Source organism: Rattus norvegicus, chromosome 5 (genome assembly GCF_036323735.1).
Source record: "Rattus norvegicus strain BN/NHsdMcwi chromosome 5, GRCr8, whole genome shotgun sequence".
NCBI classification, from domain to species: Eukaryota; Metazoa; Chordata; class Mammalia; order Rodentia; family Muridae; genus Rattus; species Rattus norvegicus.
Genome location: NC_086023.1, coordinates 123,016,353 through 123,032,573, shown reverse-complemented (window position 1 = coordinate 123,032,573; position 16,221 = coordinate 123,016,353). Strand labels below are relative to the sequence as shown.

At 39.7% G+C, this 16,221-nt stretch overlaps 1 protein-coding gene across 6 annotated transcripts in view; it reads left to right on the top strand.

Moving 5' to 3' along the window:
* Dnai4 (dynein axonemal intermediate chain 4) overlaps positions 1-16,094 on the top strand; it is an 88,804-nt gene extending 72,710 nt beyond the window's left edge. For 4 of the 6 annotated variants that reach the window (NM_001024786.2, XM_063287690.1, XM_063287691.1 and 1 more), the window contains 4 exons: positions 6,873-6,971; positions 7,358-7,584; positions 8,636-8,792; positions 14,844-16,094. In NM_001024786.2, the coding sequence (NP_001019957.1) occupies positions 6,873-6,971; positions 7,358-7,584; positions 8,636-8,792; positions 14,844-14,885 (525 nt within the window). In that variant the 3' untranslated portion in view covers positions 14,886-16,094. The remainder of the gene's footprint in view (positions 1-6,872; positions 6,972-7,357; positions 7,585-8,635; positions 8,793-14,843) is intronic. The other 2 variants (XM_063287692.1, XM_008763872.3) reach the window with 1 other exon arrangement.
* Positions 16,095-16,221: the final 127 nt, after the last annotated feature.

Below are 16,221 nucleotides of genomic sequence, written 5' to 3'. Positions count from 1 at the left end.
CCTCCTCGGGGACACACTTCCTCCAGTAGGGCCACACCTACTCCAACAAAGCAAAGCCCCCGGTAGCACGCAAAAGTGAGGGCTTGAGTCTATGGGACCATCCCTAATCAATCAAACCATCACGCACATTAAAAATAACACAAACAGTACATCCAGAGGAAAACTGGACCGGTGAAATGTCTTGTTCCTACATGACAACTTTAGTTCAATCCCTGGAACCCATGGTAGAGGGAGAGAGTCAGCCAGCAAAAGTTTGACCTCCACCTGTACCCTGCACAGAGTAAAATAAGATAAAAATATTTAAGCAGTATTTAAATATGATTATACCATCTGTTCCAACCCAAGTCTATTTGTAGGGATCTAATACTGGCTCATATTTTCTGGAAAGACATTTCCCTAGCAGAAAACTGGTCGACAGTTCCTGGAGACAGTTTTGACCGCTGCAGGTGCAGAGGCTGGGCAGTGAAGATGAGCAGACACTATTGGCATCCTCTGGGCAGAGGTCAGGGATGCCGTTAAACATCCGACAGGGCCTCGAATAGCCACGGCCTACCTGCGACCCACTCACCACTTGGGGACCCCACACGTAGAGCCAGGTTTTAGAATCAGCAGTCTGATGTCTTGGGAAGACTTCTGACATACATAATTAAATATGCTCTGTAAATACAGTTTTATTTCCTTTCTAATATGGCTGTCTTTTCAATCTGTCTCTCGCATGTTTATTTTAAAAGTTAGAGAGAATAACACCAATGTAAAATCCAGGTAAACATTGAAAAGGAAATTATCTTAAGATGACAATGAGAAACAATTATGTAGAAATAGAAAATTATCTTAAAAGTTACTTAATACAGTTTGAGTTTCTGGGATAATAAACAGGGGTGCTGAAGGTGGACGCCTGTGTTGTTTCTGTGTGTGCAGGAAGGCACTGAGGTGTGCCAGCTGAGAGCTTTATGGAGATATCACTGACCAAAACAAGGAAGGTTCTTTATATCTCTGATTTGAACTTTTTTTTTTTAAATCAAGAATGGATGTAGGATTTTTGCCAAATGCGTTTCTTTCTTTAAGATGATAGCTCAGATCTCTCATTTTTAAGCTTGGCAATATTGTACCGGTTATCAATCTTGAAACTTTATTTTTCAGACAAAATCCCTGTGTTCATGACTTACAGTATTTTAATATAGTTCGGCATAGCATGCTGAGCATTTGTGTAAGATGAGCTCATCCTTGTTCCTAAGCATTATGGAATGTAGTTTCATTGTCTTGTGATGCCTTTGTTCTAGGTAACAACTGTGGTGGTCCTGCCCTGCACAGTCCTTTTAACAGTGACTTGAATTAAATGAGCATTCCTTTTGTGGTCACCTTTGATAGAATTAATCAACCATCTATGCCTGGAGTTTTCTTCGTGATGAAATTTTTAACCATAAGTTCAAAATTTTAATAGAGTACAGATTCTGTGGTCATCCATGGTGGTTTTTTTTTTTTTTTGTATGAACGTTGTCAAAGTGTCTTTTACTTTGTTCATTTAATCTAAATTGTTGGATTTATAATCACATTGATAGTCTTTTAGCATCCTTTAATAACTTTAGAATGTCATTTAATATTCTCTAATAACTTAATAATGCCATCTAATTCCTAATATTGTTCATTCGTATCTTCGGGTTTTTCTAGTTAATCTGTCTGGAAGAGCTAGGGAATCTAATTCTGTATATCACTGGGGCAAATCGAAAACACCTAGGTTAGAGCGTTCTTCATGTAACAGTGGGATTGTGTATACACAACACTGCACCGGACTCATATCTATCCATTTTATTTCTCTCATAAAATTTTTATGTAATTTATGTTCATACTGTTCTGCTGTTTTCTGTGTAATTGGGTCTCACGTTGGTCCTGGTAATTTCCCTTCAGCTATTTTTACTGGCTTTAATTTTTTTTTTCTTGTTTTACTGACTTTTAAACATGTAAACTGTGATAATTGGTTTGTGAGCTTCCTTCCAACTTTATTTTGACATTTTCAGATATATGCACACATATATATTGCTTATATTTGTCCTTTATTTCATGTTCTTAGCCCCTCCTCTCACTAGTCTGTTTTCTTTTCAAATAGCCTCACTTCTGTTTTCCTGTCTTACATGTGCACATATTTTGTCATGGTGGAGGAAGGGTGGAGACAGAGTCTCCCACGGCCCAGGCTGGCCTCCACCAACTTCCCACAGGTTTTATGGGGTTGTTTTGAAGTGTGCCTTCTATTATCCGATGATCCTCAGGGGTTCTTTGGAATCCGCCGTACATCCTTCCTTTTTATCTCCAATTTTTATTATCTTCTCTGTCTGTCTTTTACTTAGGTTTATATGGGATTTGTCAATATTATTTTTCAAAGACCCAACCTTTTGACAGACATTGTTTTCCAACTTCTTTCTAAGCCCCTTTGTTGCTGGTATGTAGGAAGGCTACTGAGTTTTATGTTTGAATTTTCTAGACTATCATTCTGCTGAAAGTATTTATAGAATCTAAGAGCTTCCTGGTAGCGTGCTTATAGTCTTTACAGATGAAGCATGTAGAATTATATCATCTGCAAATAAGGACACACTTCCTTCTCCATTTCTAATTTGTATCACTTTTATTTCTGTGTCTTGACTTATTGCCAGTGCTAAGAGAGAGTGGGCACTCTTCCCTTGTTTCTGATTTGGGTGGAAATGCTTGTATCTTTCCACGTTTAAAATTATAATGGCTATAGATAGGTCTGTCATGTATGCCCTTGGTTATGATGAAATATATATATTCCTCTCCTGCTCTGCTTAGGGCTTTGCTTATAAAGGGATGTTGGGATTTTGTCTGAAGGCCTTCCTATTTATATGCAAATGATCTGTGATTCCTGTGCTTGAGTTCACTTGAGCCAAGTTCACATGTGTGGTAGAATTCAGCTGTGAAGCCATTGGAATCTGGTCTTTTTGTAGTTGGCAGTTTTTTTTTTTCTCTATTGGTTCAGTTTTTTTACGTGTTATAGATTGGTCTAAATTGTTTCTATCATCTTGGTTCAATGCTAGGTGGTTATATTCCTATAGAAATTCATTCATTTCTTTAGATATTCCAATTTACTGACATGTCAGCTTTTTATTTTTATGTTATGTTATTTATTTATTTAGATTTTTTTTTGGAGACAGGGTTTCTCTCTAGCCCTGGCTGTCTTAGAACTTGCTCTGCTGATCAGGCTGACCTCGAACTCACAGAGATCTGCCTGCCTCTGCCTCCTGGCAGAGTCTTGCCCTACCACCTCCCAGAGAGGACTTGTAAGCTTTTAAGATAAGTCATAACGGTTTTCTAAATCTCACTGGTACGTGTTGTAACGCCTCCATTTCCAAATCTGGTTTCATTAAGTTGTATCTTTTGATTCTTTTTGCTGTGCTTCCTTACTCTTATTTTTGTGAAGAAAATAGTTTTTTAAAGGCAACTGAAAGAAGGAAGGGAGTCAGTCCATCGTTGCAGGGAAGTCAGTAGATGGGTGTATAAGGCAGCCACTCAACATGGCGTCTAGAAGCAGAGAGGGAATGAACACTAGTGTTCGGTTAACATCTCATTTTTCTTTAGTCCGGGACCACAACTCATGAGCTGCTCCCAGTTAAGGTTGGAACTCTGAACAGAGTTAATATAATCTAGACAGTTCTTCACAGACGAGCCTAGAGATCTTTTCCCTAGATAATTCCAGAGCAGGTCAAGTTGACAATACCAACTGTTATAATTCTTCTTTTATCAACTTCAAACCACAGCTTATCACTTTTTAGTCTTTTGTACCTTTTCCAGCTCCTACAATGAAAAAAAATGCATTCATCTGACTTCATAAAGTCCCTATGGTCTTTAACAGCCTTCTTCAAAGCTCTAAGTATAGTATACCCTGAGATGTGGACCAGCTTTTCACTGTGAGATATATATATCGGTTACATTTTCAAACTCTGAAAAGCTTGGCTAGTTTTCCCTATCCCTGGTGTCTGCCACATTCAGCAAACACAGCTTTTCTATTGGTTCAGCTTCCCTCCATGTCTACAGCCTTCCTTGATGGATTTCTCAGGATCAGCGTCTCCAACATCCCGGGCTCAGTTACAGCTTGGGCTTTCATCTCATGACAGCTTCATGAGTTTCTGAAGCTCTTTCTCTCTCTCGTCAGAATACATCTATTTTTTTTTACTCTGCCTTTCTTCTTTCCTGGGTAACAAGGGAAGCAGTTTCTAGCCCACCATTATATCTAACAAGGAAAGTAGTAAAATAAATAAATAAATAAGTTTCTTATATTCATGTTATTTTATATATAATAAATATGTTCATATTATTATCTATTTTCATGAATGTATATTCATATTGTTCTCTTACTTTTTAGGCAGTCATTTCTTTGGCTTGAGCATGTTTTGTCCGATGTGAACACATACACTCCCGGTTGTCTTTGGATTGTGCTTGCATGAAATAACCGTTTGACTCCTCCTCAGTCTTATGTGTCGTTGCTAGGGAGTGTATTTCTGAGTTAATACTTATTGCTAGTAATAAGAAGGATTACTGACTCCTGCAATTTCTTCACTCCTTTTCTTGTTAATTGAACTATTGTTTGCCTCTACCCCGTTCATATAAGGTGTTTGCTGTTTGACAGCCTCATGGCTTCTTCTTTCCGTTTGCGTGTTTAATTCTGTGGTGAAGATTTTCTCTCCTGTGCTTTCATGACTGAGGTGGGTTGCACTGCAGGCATGGGGTCATGACTCGCTTTGGTCTGTGCTCATTTTAGAACGCCTTTATTTTCCCATTCACTTTGAAAGATAACTGTGATGGTATATCTCTTAGTTTTCCTCATCACCACGACTTAATACCTCACAGAAGAAACTTAAGTGTGGACAGACTCAGTTTTATTCATAGTTCATGGTCGGGAAGACATGACATGATTCAGGCTGGTTCCTGTCATTGCAGTGGGGTGTGCAACAGTGGATCAGGAAAATAGAGATCTTTGGCTAGACATGGTGTGTGATTAAACCTCAGAGCCCAACCCAGAAGTCTTACTCCCTCCAGCATAGCCCACCACCATAAAGCTTCCACAACCCCCAAACCAGTACCACCAGCAAGGGAACCAAGTGTTCCAGCATATGAACCTTTGGGGTTCATTTCCTATCCAGGCCAGCTACTTCTAGTAATATTTTTGTTCCTATTTCAGGCCTTGAAATACATCAGTCATGTTTTCCTGGCCTTTATAGTGTCTGCCGAGAAGTGTGACGTCAGTCTGATAAACTGTCTATTAAGTACATTTGGCTTTTTTCTTTTGCAGCTTTTAATGTCCTGTGGAAAGATTGTGTATTGGTCATGCCCATGTAGGATTTTAGACACCTCTTGTACTTGGATGCCTGTTTCCAAGCTTGGGAAAGTTAATATCTTTGAAGAGATTTTTTTCTGCATGTCTATGCAAGCTTTGCGCCCCGTGGGCTCACTGGTTTTCCTTGTTACTCCTGGTGCTCTCCAGCGCTGTGCTTCTGCTGTTTATTCTCATCGAGGTCTGAATGTGGATTTCCCTCTGCATTGTCTTCCAACCTTAACGTCCTGCTGCTGACTTTCTCATCCATGTTGCTGATGTCTTCAGCCAGATCCTGAGTTCATTTTCTTATATCATTCATCTGCTGGTTTGTACCCATTTTAAAGTAAGTTTCATTTTTTATGAGTAGATTTGAATTCTTGATTTGGCAATTTAACAATTCTAGCATCTTTGAGTCTTAAGAAGTTTTGCTTTTCTTTTTGTTTCTGTTTAGCTCTGGCTGTCTTGGAACTTGCTCTGTAGCCCAGGCTGGCCTCAAACTCACAAGAGACCGTCCTCCCTCTATATCTCAAGCACTGGGATTAAAGGCATGCACCGTCTGGCTATTTTGATTGTTTTTTGGTTGAATCTCATCTTGGTTTTTCTTGTTTATTATGGGTATGTGTTTCAATTTATGCATCTCTTAGAATGGATGTTTCTTCTGGCTTCATATGGTCGTCTTCTCGATTAAACAGCCTCCTATTTTGGGTCAATCCATAGTGCCACTCACTCAGAGTAGAGCAAATAAGCCACAGTCACCCCAAACTAGCTTAACTATGCAAATACACCTACCAATCAAAGTGAATTACTGTATTATCAAATGTTATGAGACAGAAAGTGACTGAAATACTGTCATTTTACGAGTTTTAAAAATAGAGTAAAATTTGCAATGCTAAAGGAATGAGAGAAAATAATAGAGCAGGAAATGGGGAAGGAAGCAAGGTTAAACAAAGGAGGGTGGGGGTGGGGAGGAAGAGCGATGCTGTGGTGAAGCAGAACAAACAAGAGAGCAATGTGGGGAAAGGTCTCTGTAGCCTGGAGGGGTGTAAAAGCACAAACTGTACAAAGAAAAGCCACATACTGGGACAAGTATATTTGTAATATATGTGATAGGTTCTAGCGTGTACAAAGAATTTACATGAGTGGATATGAACATATCTTTAAATAAAATGAGAAAGGAAATAAGGAAGGAAACATAAATGGCCAGTAGGCACAGAGACCCCAGTCTTATTAATATTCACGTACATGAAGCTTACAACCATGCTAATTTTACAGCTAACAGAACGATAGCGTGTAAGAATTCTGTTGTAACCAAGCTCTGTGGGTCAAAGGGAGCTCTTACGCTGACAGCAAAGAAACATTTCCTGAGTCCCCGGAGTACAGGAGCACATACTCTCTCTTATACCCGGCTCTAAAAGTCTTTCAAGTAGGTCTCATTATTGTAAAATCATAAAACATTACATCTGAGATAGTATTCATTTGGTTACTGGATGGGTTTACTATACGTTTAATTGTCTGATCTTGTATTTAATGTCTGATGTGCCTTGTGTTGTAGGACACAAACATCTATCTGGCCGGTACAGAAGAAGGCCTTATTCACAAGTGTTCTTGTTCATACAATGAACAATACCTAGAGACCTATAGAGGACATAAGGTTAGCTTAATTCTGTAGCTGTGGAAACTGTATCTTATGGTATTTTGGGGAAACATATGCAATATGCTTAATGGATGCAGTAAGCTTACAGCCTTGAGTTTTTTGTTTTTTGTTTTTCTTATTATCTAAATGTCTGATTGTTTTCCTTATTATCTGTAAGATGTGTTAATAATTTCTGGCCATTTTTCTCAAGTAGATTTTCATAGAGAACAATTAAAGGAAGAGACGATGGAAGGTCTTGCTTTCAGCTAAAGCAGTTCCTATGAAATGCTCTGTGGTGCATGTGTGGCCTCTAGAAATCTTAGAAACTTTTTATTTATCGGCCAAGTTTAAAATGTAAGAGGTTAAATATTATTTACCTACGTTTGGCATCTCTGCACCCCCAGGGTCCGGTGTATAAAGTCACGTGGAACCCGTTCTGCCCTGACGTCTTCTTGAGCTGTTCTGCAGATTGGGGTGTAATGATCTGGCACCAGGACAACGTGAAGCCGTTTTTTACTTTTTACCCAACTACTTACGTTGTTTATGATGTTGCCTGGTCCCCCAAATCCGCATATATTTTTGCTGCTGCAAATGAGAATAGAGTAGAGATTTGGGACCTTCAGATCAGCACGTAAGTAATCAAATGGTAATGCTTTGAGTGCTGTCTCCAGGAGAAACAGCTCCAATCAAATGACATCCTTTCTAGCTCCTTCATCAGGTAGAGGGTACCGTGGCTCAAACAGTGCCAGCCACAACTCTAGTATCACACTACAGGATGATTTGCTTTCGAATAAATGACTAATATATAATAAGGTGGCCACTTATATAAGGCATCCCTTGGTTTTAATTCTTCTGGTAATACTATAGTTTCTGGGGCAATGCCTCTCTGAATACAAGAAGCTGCCTTTCCTTTTTTGAGAGCATGGGTGGTTGTTTTAAGGACCCAGACTAGGAACCATCGCAGTTGAAGGTGGCCTTGTGCTCCCTTGCCTTGTTCTCCCTTGGTTCTTGTAGGTCCAAATATCACTCTGAAGAGATGATTATGGCAGCCTGCGGTGGGGCCCTGTGCAGGACACAAGGGCATTTTACAGGCAGAACTGGATTGCAACTCAGTCTTTTCTCAGTAAGGCCTTCAACTAATTTGAGGAAGCAAACCCACACCTGGGAAGGAAAGGAGCTTTGTTTACATTCTATTGTAATGCTAGTTACAGTGGAAAGCTAAGAGAGAAAGCTAGGGGAAGGGAGGGAGGGAGGGAGGGAGGGAGGGGAGGGAGACAGAGACAGAGAAACAGAGAGAGACAAAGAGAGACAGGGACAGATAGAGATAGAACAAAACTTAATGATGGCAGACAGGTCCATATGGACCAGGTTATACATATGGTCCATAGTATAACCAAGCCAAAACAAACCTTAACAAAATTAAGCAGCGAAAGAACCTTAAGTTTATGTGTTCACGTTTGGCTTAGGAGCTAGCTACATTTACCTGGCTCCAATTGGCTCCTTGAAGAAATTAAAAAAAATTTTTTTTGATTAGCAGAAAGGTTTCTGAATTTGGAAATACTTTAGGAGATTTTTGGTCTGTTACATCGCATTTTTAAAACTTAAACTTTTCTTAGTTTGTATCTTACAAAAGACAATTTGAACGCAACACTTAAATTTACAGATAAACTATTTCGTTGCAGTTTGGACCCTCTGATTGTGAATGTTGCTAACCCTGGAATCAAGTTTACAACCGTCCTCTTTGCCAAGCAGACAGATTGCCTTCTAGTGGGAGACAGCGACGGACAGGTCGCAGTCTATGAGCTGAGAAATATGCCTACTCCTACGGAAAGTGGTCGGGTAAGACGGGGATGCACACTTTTCAGGTCCTTTGGAGTATCACGGTTGGAGTGACACTTGGTACCTTGCAGGGATGAGGTGTGTGGTAATTGGAGTTTCAAGAGTTGCTTCGTGAACTACATGTGGTATACGCTAGGCTAGACCAGTCAGCCCCACTTTCTTGTTTACAGATGATAAATTGGGGAAAGTAGCAGCACGTACGGACCTTAAACACTGTCCGTGTCTCGTGTGTGTATATGTACAGTAGGGGTAGCTGAAGTAAAGGTCTTCAGGTAGCGCCCAGTGTTCCCAAAGTGAGAACTGGTTTCTGGTGCTTTACCCTACCTAGCTGTTCAAATGTGAGCGTCTTCTTTCCAAACTTTCACGAAAAGCTCAGCATCATCAAGGCGCATTGTGCTTATAGTAGATTTTCAATCTGTCTTTTATTGTTATTTTAAATAATAATCTAGTACATATTCTAATATGAAAAATGTTAAAATATTAAAACCACATAAACAATCCTTTAAAAAACAGTATAATGAGGGGTTGGGGATTTAGCTCAATGGTAGAGCGCTTACCTAGCAAGCCCAAGGCCCTGGGTTCGGTCCCCAGCTCCTAAAAAAAGAAAAGAAAAGAAAAAAAAAACAAAAAACAGTCTAATGGAAGAGTGGGCACAGGTCGAGGACAGCCATTCAGAATTATGTGATTCGTTAATACAGGTTAACATTTAGCCTCAGTACTAATTAAGAAATGAAAAGTTACTAAACTAAAATGTTACGTTTTTACAATTGAATGGACAGATTTATTTAGAATGAGTATAGGCCTATTAAGTATGGGACAACATTTGCTAAGCCAAGTTCTTTTTTTTTAATTTTGAATATGTATATATTTCATTCATATTTTTTTCTTTATTGAGTATTTCTTATTTACATTTCAATTGTTATTCCCTTTCCCGGTTTCCGGCCAACATCCCCCTAAGACTCCCTTCTATATGGGTGTTCTCCTCCCCTTCTTCCCCCATTACCGCCCTCCCCCCAGCAATCAGGTTCACTGGGGGTCCGGCCTTGGCAGGACCAAGGGCTTCCCCTTCCACTGGTGCTCTTACTAGGCTATTCATTGCTACCTATGAGGTTAGAGTCCAGGGTCAGTCCATGTATAGTCTTTGGGTAGTGGCTTAGTCCCTGGAAGCTCTGGTTGGTTGGCATTGTTGTTCATATGGGGTTTCGAGCCCCTTCAAGCTAAGCCAAGTTCTTTAATCTTGAGGTCGAGCTAGAAACTAGCATACTCTCTTTGTAAACAAGTTGACCATTTGAAACTCGCACTTAGAACTGTTCGGAGAAGCATGGCTTGCCATGAACTAGTAATTCGACTTTTTGGAGCTTTGAATTTATTATCTTCCTGCTTTTCACTCAGGGCTCCTTCTTTCACCTCCCTCAGGTCTTTGCTAAAATGTCATTTTCCAGTAATGATTTCTTTGAGCATCTCATTTAAAACTGTAATCTCTACTCTCTCCATGTTTGTCCCTACCTATCATTTTTCCTGGTAACACTCACCTCTTAAGAGTCTGTGCTCTCATCTATGCATTTTAAAGGTATTTGCACATGCCCCCAGACTAGTAAACTCCATGAAAACATTGAATCTTTCATATTTCATGCTAGGCTGTATTTCCATTACTTTGTTCAGCAACAGGGGTATGCAGTAAATGTTTGCTGAATAAATATGCTTTGGAAAACTATAAGATGTCAGAATACATTGTAAATTTTTTTTCTTAAGAGGAAGAATCATGAATTTTAATTTTCTTTTCAGTTTAGCTACTGTTTTCTAGTATATGTGAAGAACTTTAACGATCAGGAAAGAAAGCCCAGTATATTTTTAAATGAGCAAATATGTAAAATAGTAACTCGCAGAAGATGAATCTAACATATTAAAACATCTTCATTCTCACAATGTGAAGCTGAAATTACGTGAGATGGTAGCTAATGTTGAGAGAATGGTTATAATCTAACCAATATCAAATATTAGCTAGGTTCATGGGAATATTGACAATAGCCTCTCTGGAGATCATTTCAATAAAGGAGAAACTGACTTACCACAGAAGTCCTGGTGACTAGGTGATAGCTTCTCCTTCATTTTAACCAGCCGACAAGGATGACAATGTGAAGCTGTTTTTCTTTTGGGGTGTTTTTGAAGCAATGTTTGTATGCAGAAATGATGTCTTACTTTCCCCTTACATGATGGAGGCTCAAATGCCGTATAGCACGGCAACCCAGTAGACTGTATACTTTCACTCCATTATAGATTCTGTTTTTCAGTATGTGACAGTCAATGTAGCTTGCCCAGTAAGACATTTATATAGCAAATTTCAGGAAACCTGATATGGCAATTTCTTTAATGGATAAATGAATATTAAAATAAGAAGTATGTAAAAATTCCTTTATACAGAAAATATTAAAATTATACTTGGTTTTATACAAATATTTCTTTTTATCAGAATAAAAGAATAACATAAGTATTTTACATACATTTTATATAAAATAAGATAATTTAAGGTATTATCTCTTACTCGGCTGAGATGTACATCAAATAGAGTGTGGCTTAGGGAGGGAGACAGCATCTCAGAGAAGTGACTCACTCCTGCCCACCTCAGTGCCTCACTTGGCAGGCTTCGGGTTCATCTACTTATGATGACACTTTTACTATGTAGTTGGGCTGAAAACTACTGATGAGAGCTGAAGAAATGTCTCCTCGGTTAAGAGAGCACACTGCTCTTACAAAGGATCACTTCCCAGCATGCAGCCCACAACCACCTATAACTCCAGCTCCAGGGCATCGGCTATATCTGCCCTCTTCTGGCATCTAAGGGCACCCACACACAGTGCATATACACACAGAGAGATGAGAATAAAAATAAACAGTTGAAGATACACTACTGAGAATGCGAAAGATCCGTTTGCAGCAGCCATGTGTTTACATTGATAAATCAGAAGTAATTCTAGATGATATATATCTACAAATACAGACATTTAATGATATGTATATTACTATGATAATCTGACAAATTTTGGGTAAGTGTTTAAAAGAAATGCCCCGAGAGGAAGAGTGTAAATTTAAGGTCAGACTAGGATCCATGGTGAGCTTCAGTCCAGTCTGATCTACAGAGCCGAGACCCCCCCACACACACACACACTAAGAAACAAACAAAAAATCCTATTCTTACTGAATATACCTATAGTTAGAAGTATGCTATGCAGACACAACATGCTTCATTTTTATATCTGGATATTGATTGACTAGAACCATCTTTTAATTAGAATAGAATGTTCTACAAACAAATTTAACTTGAAAGGGTTTGAATGCTTTTAAATAAATTAGTATCTGTGTTCTCTGATGATTTCAAGGCTTGTGAGCAAATATTTTTATTGTTAAATGTATGCCATACATTAATGAGTGAGTATATTTCATGACTATAGTCACTGTCTTTGAAAGGTTTTCTGTGAGCGTAGCTTGCCCCTCCTTCTCCATTGTTCTTAGAAAACAGTTTTAACCCCAGTAATAATATGAAGCACATCTTATCAAGAGACTTCATGATCAATAATTTTCCCAATAATTTCAACCAAGAGTGTGTCAGAGGTTTAGAAGACTTATGATGGGTTTATCTCTAGGAAGGATGTGCACAAAATTTCTAGAGCTGATTCCTGGAAGTGACCATGAGGGGAAGGACAGGATCAGGAAGTTTTAAAAAGGCAACTTGAGGGCCACCAAGCTAGCTCAGCAGATAATGGTGTTTGCTGTGCAAGCCTGGTGACCTGCATTCAATTCTTTGAATGCATGTAAAGATGGAAGGGGAGACCTGACTCCACAAAGCTGTCCTCTCATTTCCACACCGATAACAAGCCATGTGCACCTACACAGACACTTTTACCTTTATAGAAAAGTTTTGTTTCTTTTACTAAAAAGTAAAATATACAAGCCATAGTGACCTTTGTTGATTTGGTGTGTGTGTGTGTGTGTGTGTGTGTGTGTGTGTGTGTGTGTGTGTGTGTGTTATATGTATGCCTGCATGTTTGTGCAGAGACTAGGAGAGGACATCAGTTGTCCTGCTCCGTCACTCTGCCTTATCACCTGAGACACTCAGTCCCACTGAAGCTAGAGCTCGATTGGGGGTCAGCAACTCTCTCTGATCCTGCGTCTCTGCCCACCCACAGTGCTTGGTTTACAGACACTCGCAGGACTACATCCAGCTTTTTATGTAGGCACTGGGGATTTGAACTCAATTCCCCATGCTTGCACAGCAATTGCTTTCCCACTCTGAGCTGTCTCTCCAGTCCATATTCTTTGATTGTTTGGACATGCATTCACAAACAAAGAAGGTTACCCTGCAGCCCTTGTGCCTCCTGTGCAAGAGAGGTGCTCGTTGGATTGGCATGCACGTGCTCTTCCTCTCACTGCCAGTCACCATCTGTGGCCTGCTTCAGGAGAAGGATTTTCATTCTTCTCAAGTTCTAAGAGCTTTAAGTGGAATGATTTCTAACATGTTGGTGCTTCCAGGAGGAGTCCAGTGTAGGAAGTCAGGAATCAATACATCACAGAAGGTTGGCTTCAGCCGTGACCCAGCAAATGGACTCTGGATAGGGGTAATGTAAGCAAATGCCACGGTTCACATCTTGAGAATTGAAAAACTAAAGTAAGTGTAGCCAAGGTGTAAAAGAACAGAGGAAGATTTATTAGCCACAGCAAGCAAAGAGAACACAGGGATTATTGCCAAAGCAATGACTGTCTTGCATAATGGGTAACAGTAACACCAGGTTCCTGTCTGGCAGGAACATGAGGCTGGGTCCTGGACTTGAAATTGTAACTTTTTAGTATAGCTAACTGTTGGCAATACTTACCAGCTGTTATCTTTCACGGTGGCAGAAACGCCAGCCCTTTTTCTTCACATGATGATGGTCAGTCACTGGGTATCTTGTTTTGCTTTAAAGAGTTACGGTTTAGGAATTCAGTGGAAGTTAACTCATGGGGCGTTTTAGGAGCAGACCTTTGCTATGGCTAGTCTGTAGAGATTGCTCATGTATACATCGTTGACTACTGTGGCTCAGTGTATAAATATTTGCCATATTTTTTCTGCTTAGGAAATGTGTGTGTGTGTGTGTGTGTGTGTGTGTGTGTGTGTGTGTGTCTTAAAGGAGAATATTTAAATCGTGGGATGTTTAAAAATATAGACATGCAATATGATAGAGTACTGTTAAAAGATATGAAGTCGTTCTTTGATTGGTCAGATCATGCACAGCGTGACCGTGTCTGTCTTAGGGACTAAGGATACATCACTGAGCAAACCGCAGGACTGATCCATTTCATTAGCCCGAGTGAGGAACAGACTTGAGCAGCACGTTAAGGTTGGATCTGGCCAGACTCGGCAAATGGAAACTGTAGAATGACGAAGTGCCAGCAAGTGCAGTACAGGCCAGAGGATGAGAACTGACTTCTGAGATACAGGGGCTGTTGGTCGTTAGCGTTTAGGAACAGCTGACATTTCCATCTCCCATCACATTCAGGTGCCAGTTTATAAAAGGACCCTTTTTGCCTTGTGGTAGAGAAGACATGACTCTCCTGCTTCTACCTGCTTCTTCCTGTTTTCCTCCCACCTCCCCCTCATCTTTGTTTTTCACCTCCTTAAATCTGATCACCTTGTGGTTATTTTTAGTACAAGTGAGTATCATTAAGTGAGAATACAAACCCACATGGTAATCAAGAAGTCAACCATTGACAGGTCAGGAAACACAAGCGAGGAAGCTTAGGCTTAGGCACGAAGGCAAACAGGAGGTGCTAAAACTGTCTTCCCCTCAAATCCTTGTAAACATGTTTGTCAAGCTTCTTTAAAGGAGGCATTCCTAGGAAGGCAGCTTTATGCCGGAAAGCCACTGTCATGATTTAAGCCTTCCTCTGCTGCTTTCCTCTTTTACAGTCTCACCGGGTGCCCATTAAATGTGGACATCTAACTTACAAATTTCAAATGGCATTTTAACAACAACATTACTGTTCAGGTTGTAATTGTGTTTTTTTTTTCCTTTTCAGGGAGATGTAATCAACGTTCTGCTTGGGCCCAAGGCAAACTAGATAGGATGATCTGTCACTCTGGTTACACATTGTTCCTCTTTAAGGGAAAGGGGATAACATCATATGCTGTAAGCTTAAGATTTTGGTTTTAAGAGAGCAGTATGTAGCCTATAACTTCCATTTAAATTAAATTAGCTCTTATTTCAGACACATGTGACTAGTTTATAATTTAAGGTAAGCTAAAGATTGTCTTAATTTTTTAAAGATATTTCTGCTCCACTTCTTGGTCATTCTTAAAAATATCTATTAGCAACTATGTATACCTATAAAATGTCCAAATTGCTTAGAAAATGATTTCTTAAAAAGTTTAGACATTTTTAGAGTTACTTAATCCACAGTCATTAGAAGATGCAATTCCAGCACCGGTCAAACCAGGTTCCCAAGCTCGCTGTTTGGGGCTTCCAATCACTGTCACACAGCCCCTTGGGGACTGAGTGAGTACTCACACTGGACTGGGAGCATCAAGGCTGCCCTCTTCAATCTGAGCCCTGAAACTACACAACTTTGTCAGAGCACTTAGCAAGCTATGGTGGAACACCAGATACAAGCATCATGTTATCTGACTAGCCAGCATCCTACTCCCTTGTCAATAATCTAAAATGCATCGTTACCTTCCTCTGAAAGGCCAGAGTCATCTGCAGTGATGTTTGAGCCCAGTTTTAAATTGTCTCAGCAAGAAAACAGAAGGACATACAGACCAGGCAGCCTAGTGAGAGATTGGACAGTAAGGGTGGGTATACACCCCACTTCCCAAACAGAGAGAGAGAGACCTGGAAGGGGTGATCCATGTGGGTCCCCTAACAAGTGTTCATGTGTTAAATGGGGTCATAGGGCACGACAGCCTTTTCCATAAGGTGTTTTGAGTGGAGGAAAGAGGCCAGGGTGTATGAAGCTCACAAAGAATTTAGAGATCGTTTGTGTCTCTGCTGGTGATAAGAGTCCGCCTCAGGGCAGGAAGAACTACCTACTACACGCAGACACATGACAGTAAGAACTACCTACTACACACAATCATTGCCTCACAGCCTTTATTTCTTTGGGGCTGTGTGTTAAACAAAAGCAAGGTGATTTTAGCTGGCTCTTGGGTTTAGGTTAGATCATAAAGATTACATATTTTCTGCTGGTCTAAGTCACTATGCTGGTCTTTCTAAAAAAAATAAACTATGTTACTTTGAGTAAAAAAAAATAAAAACTTGATTTAGTTGAAAATGTATTCCTTTTATTTTATTTTCTTTAATTTATATTATTTCTCTTGTCTTCATGAAACTTAGCTGAGAAATAAAGGCATTATTGTGGACCCTGGACAACTGATCTCAGGGTTCGACTTTTTCTAGTT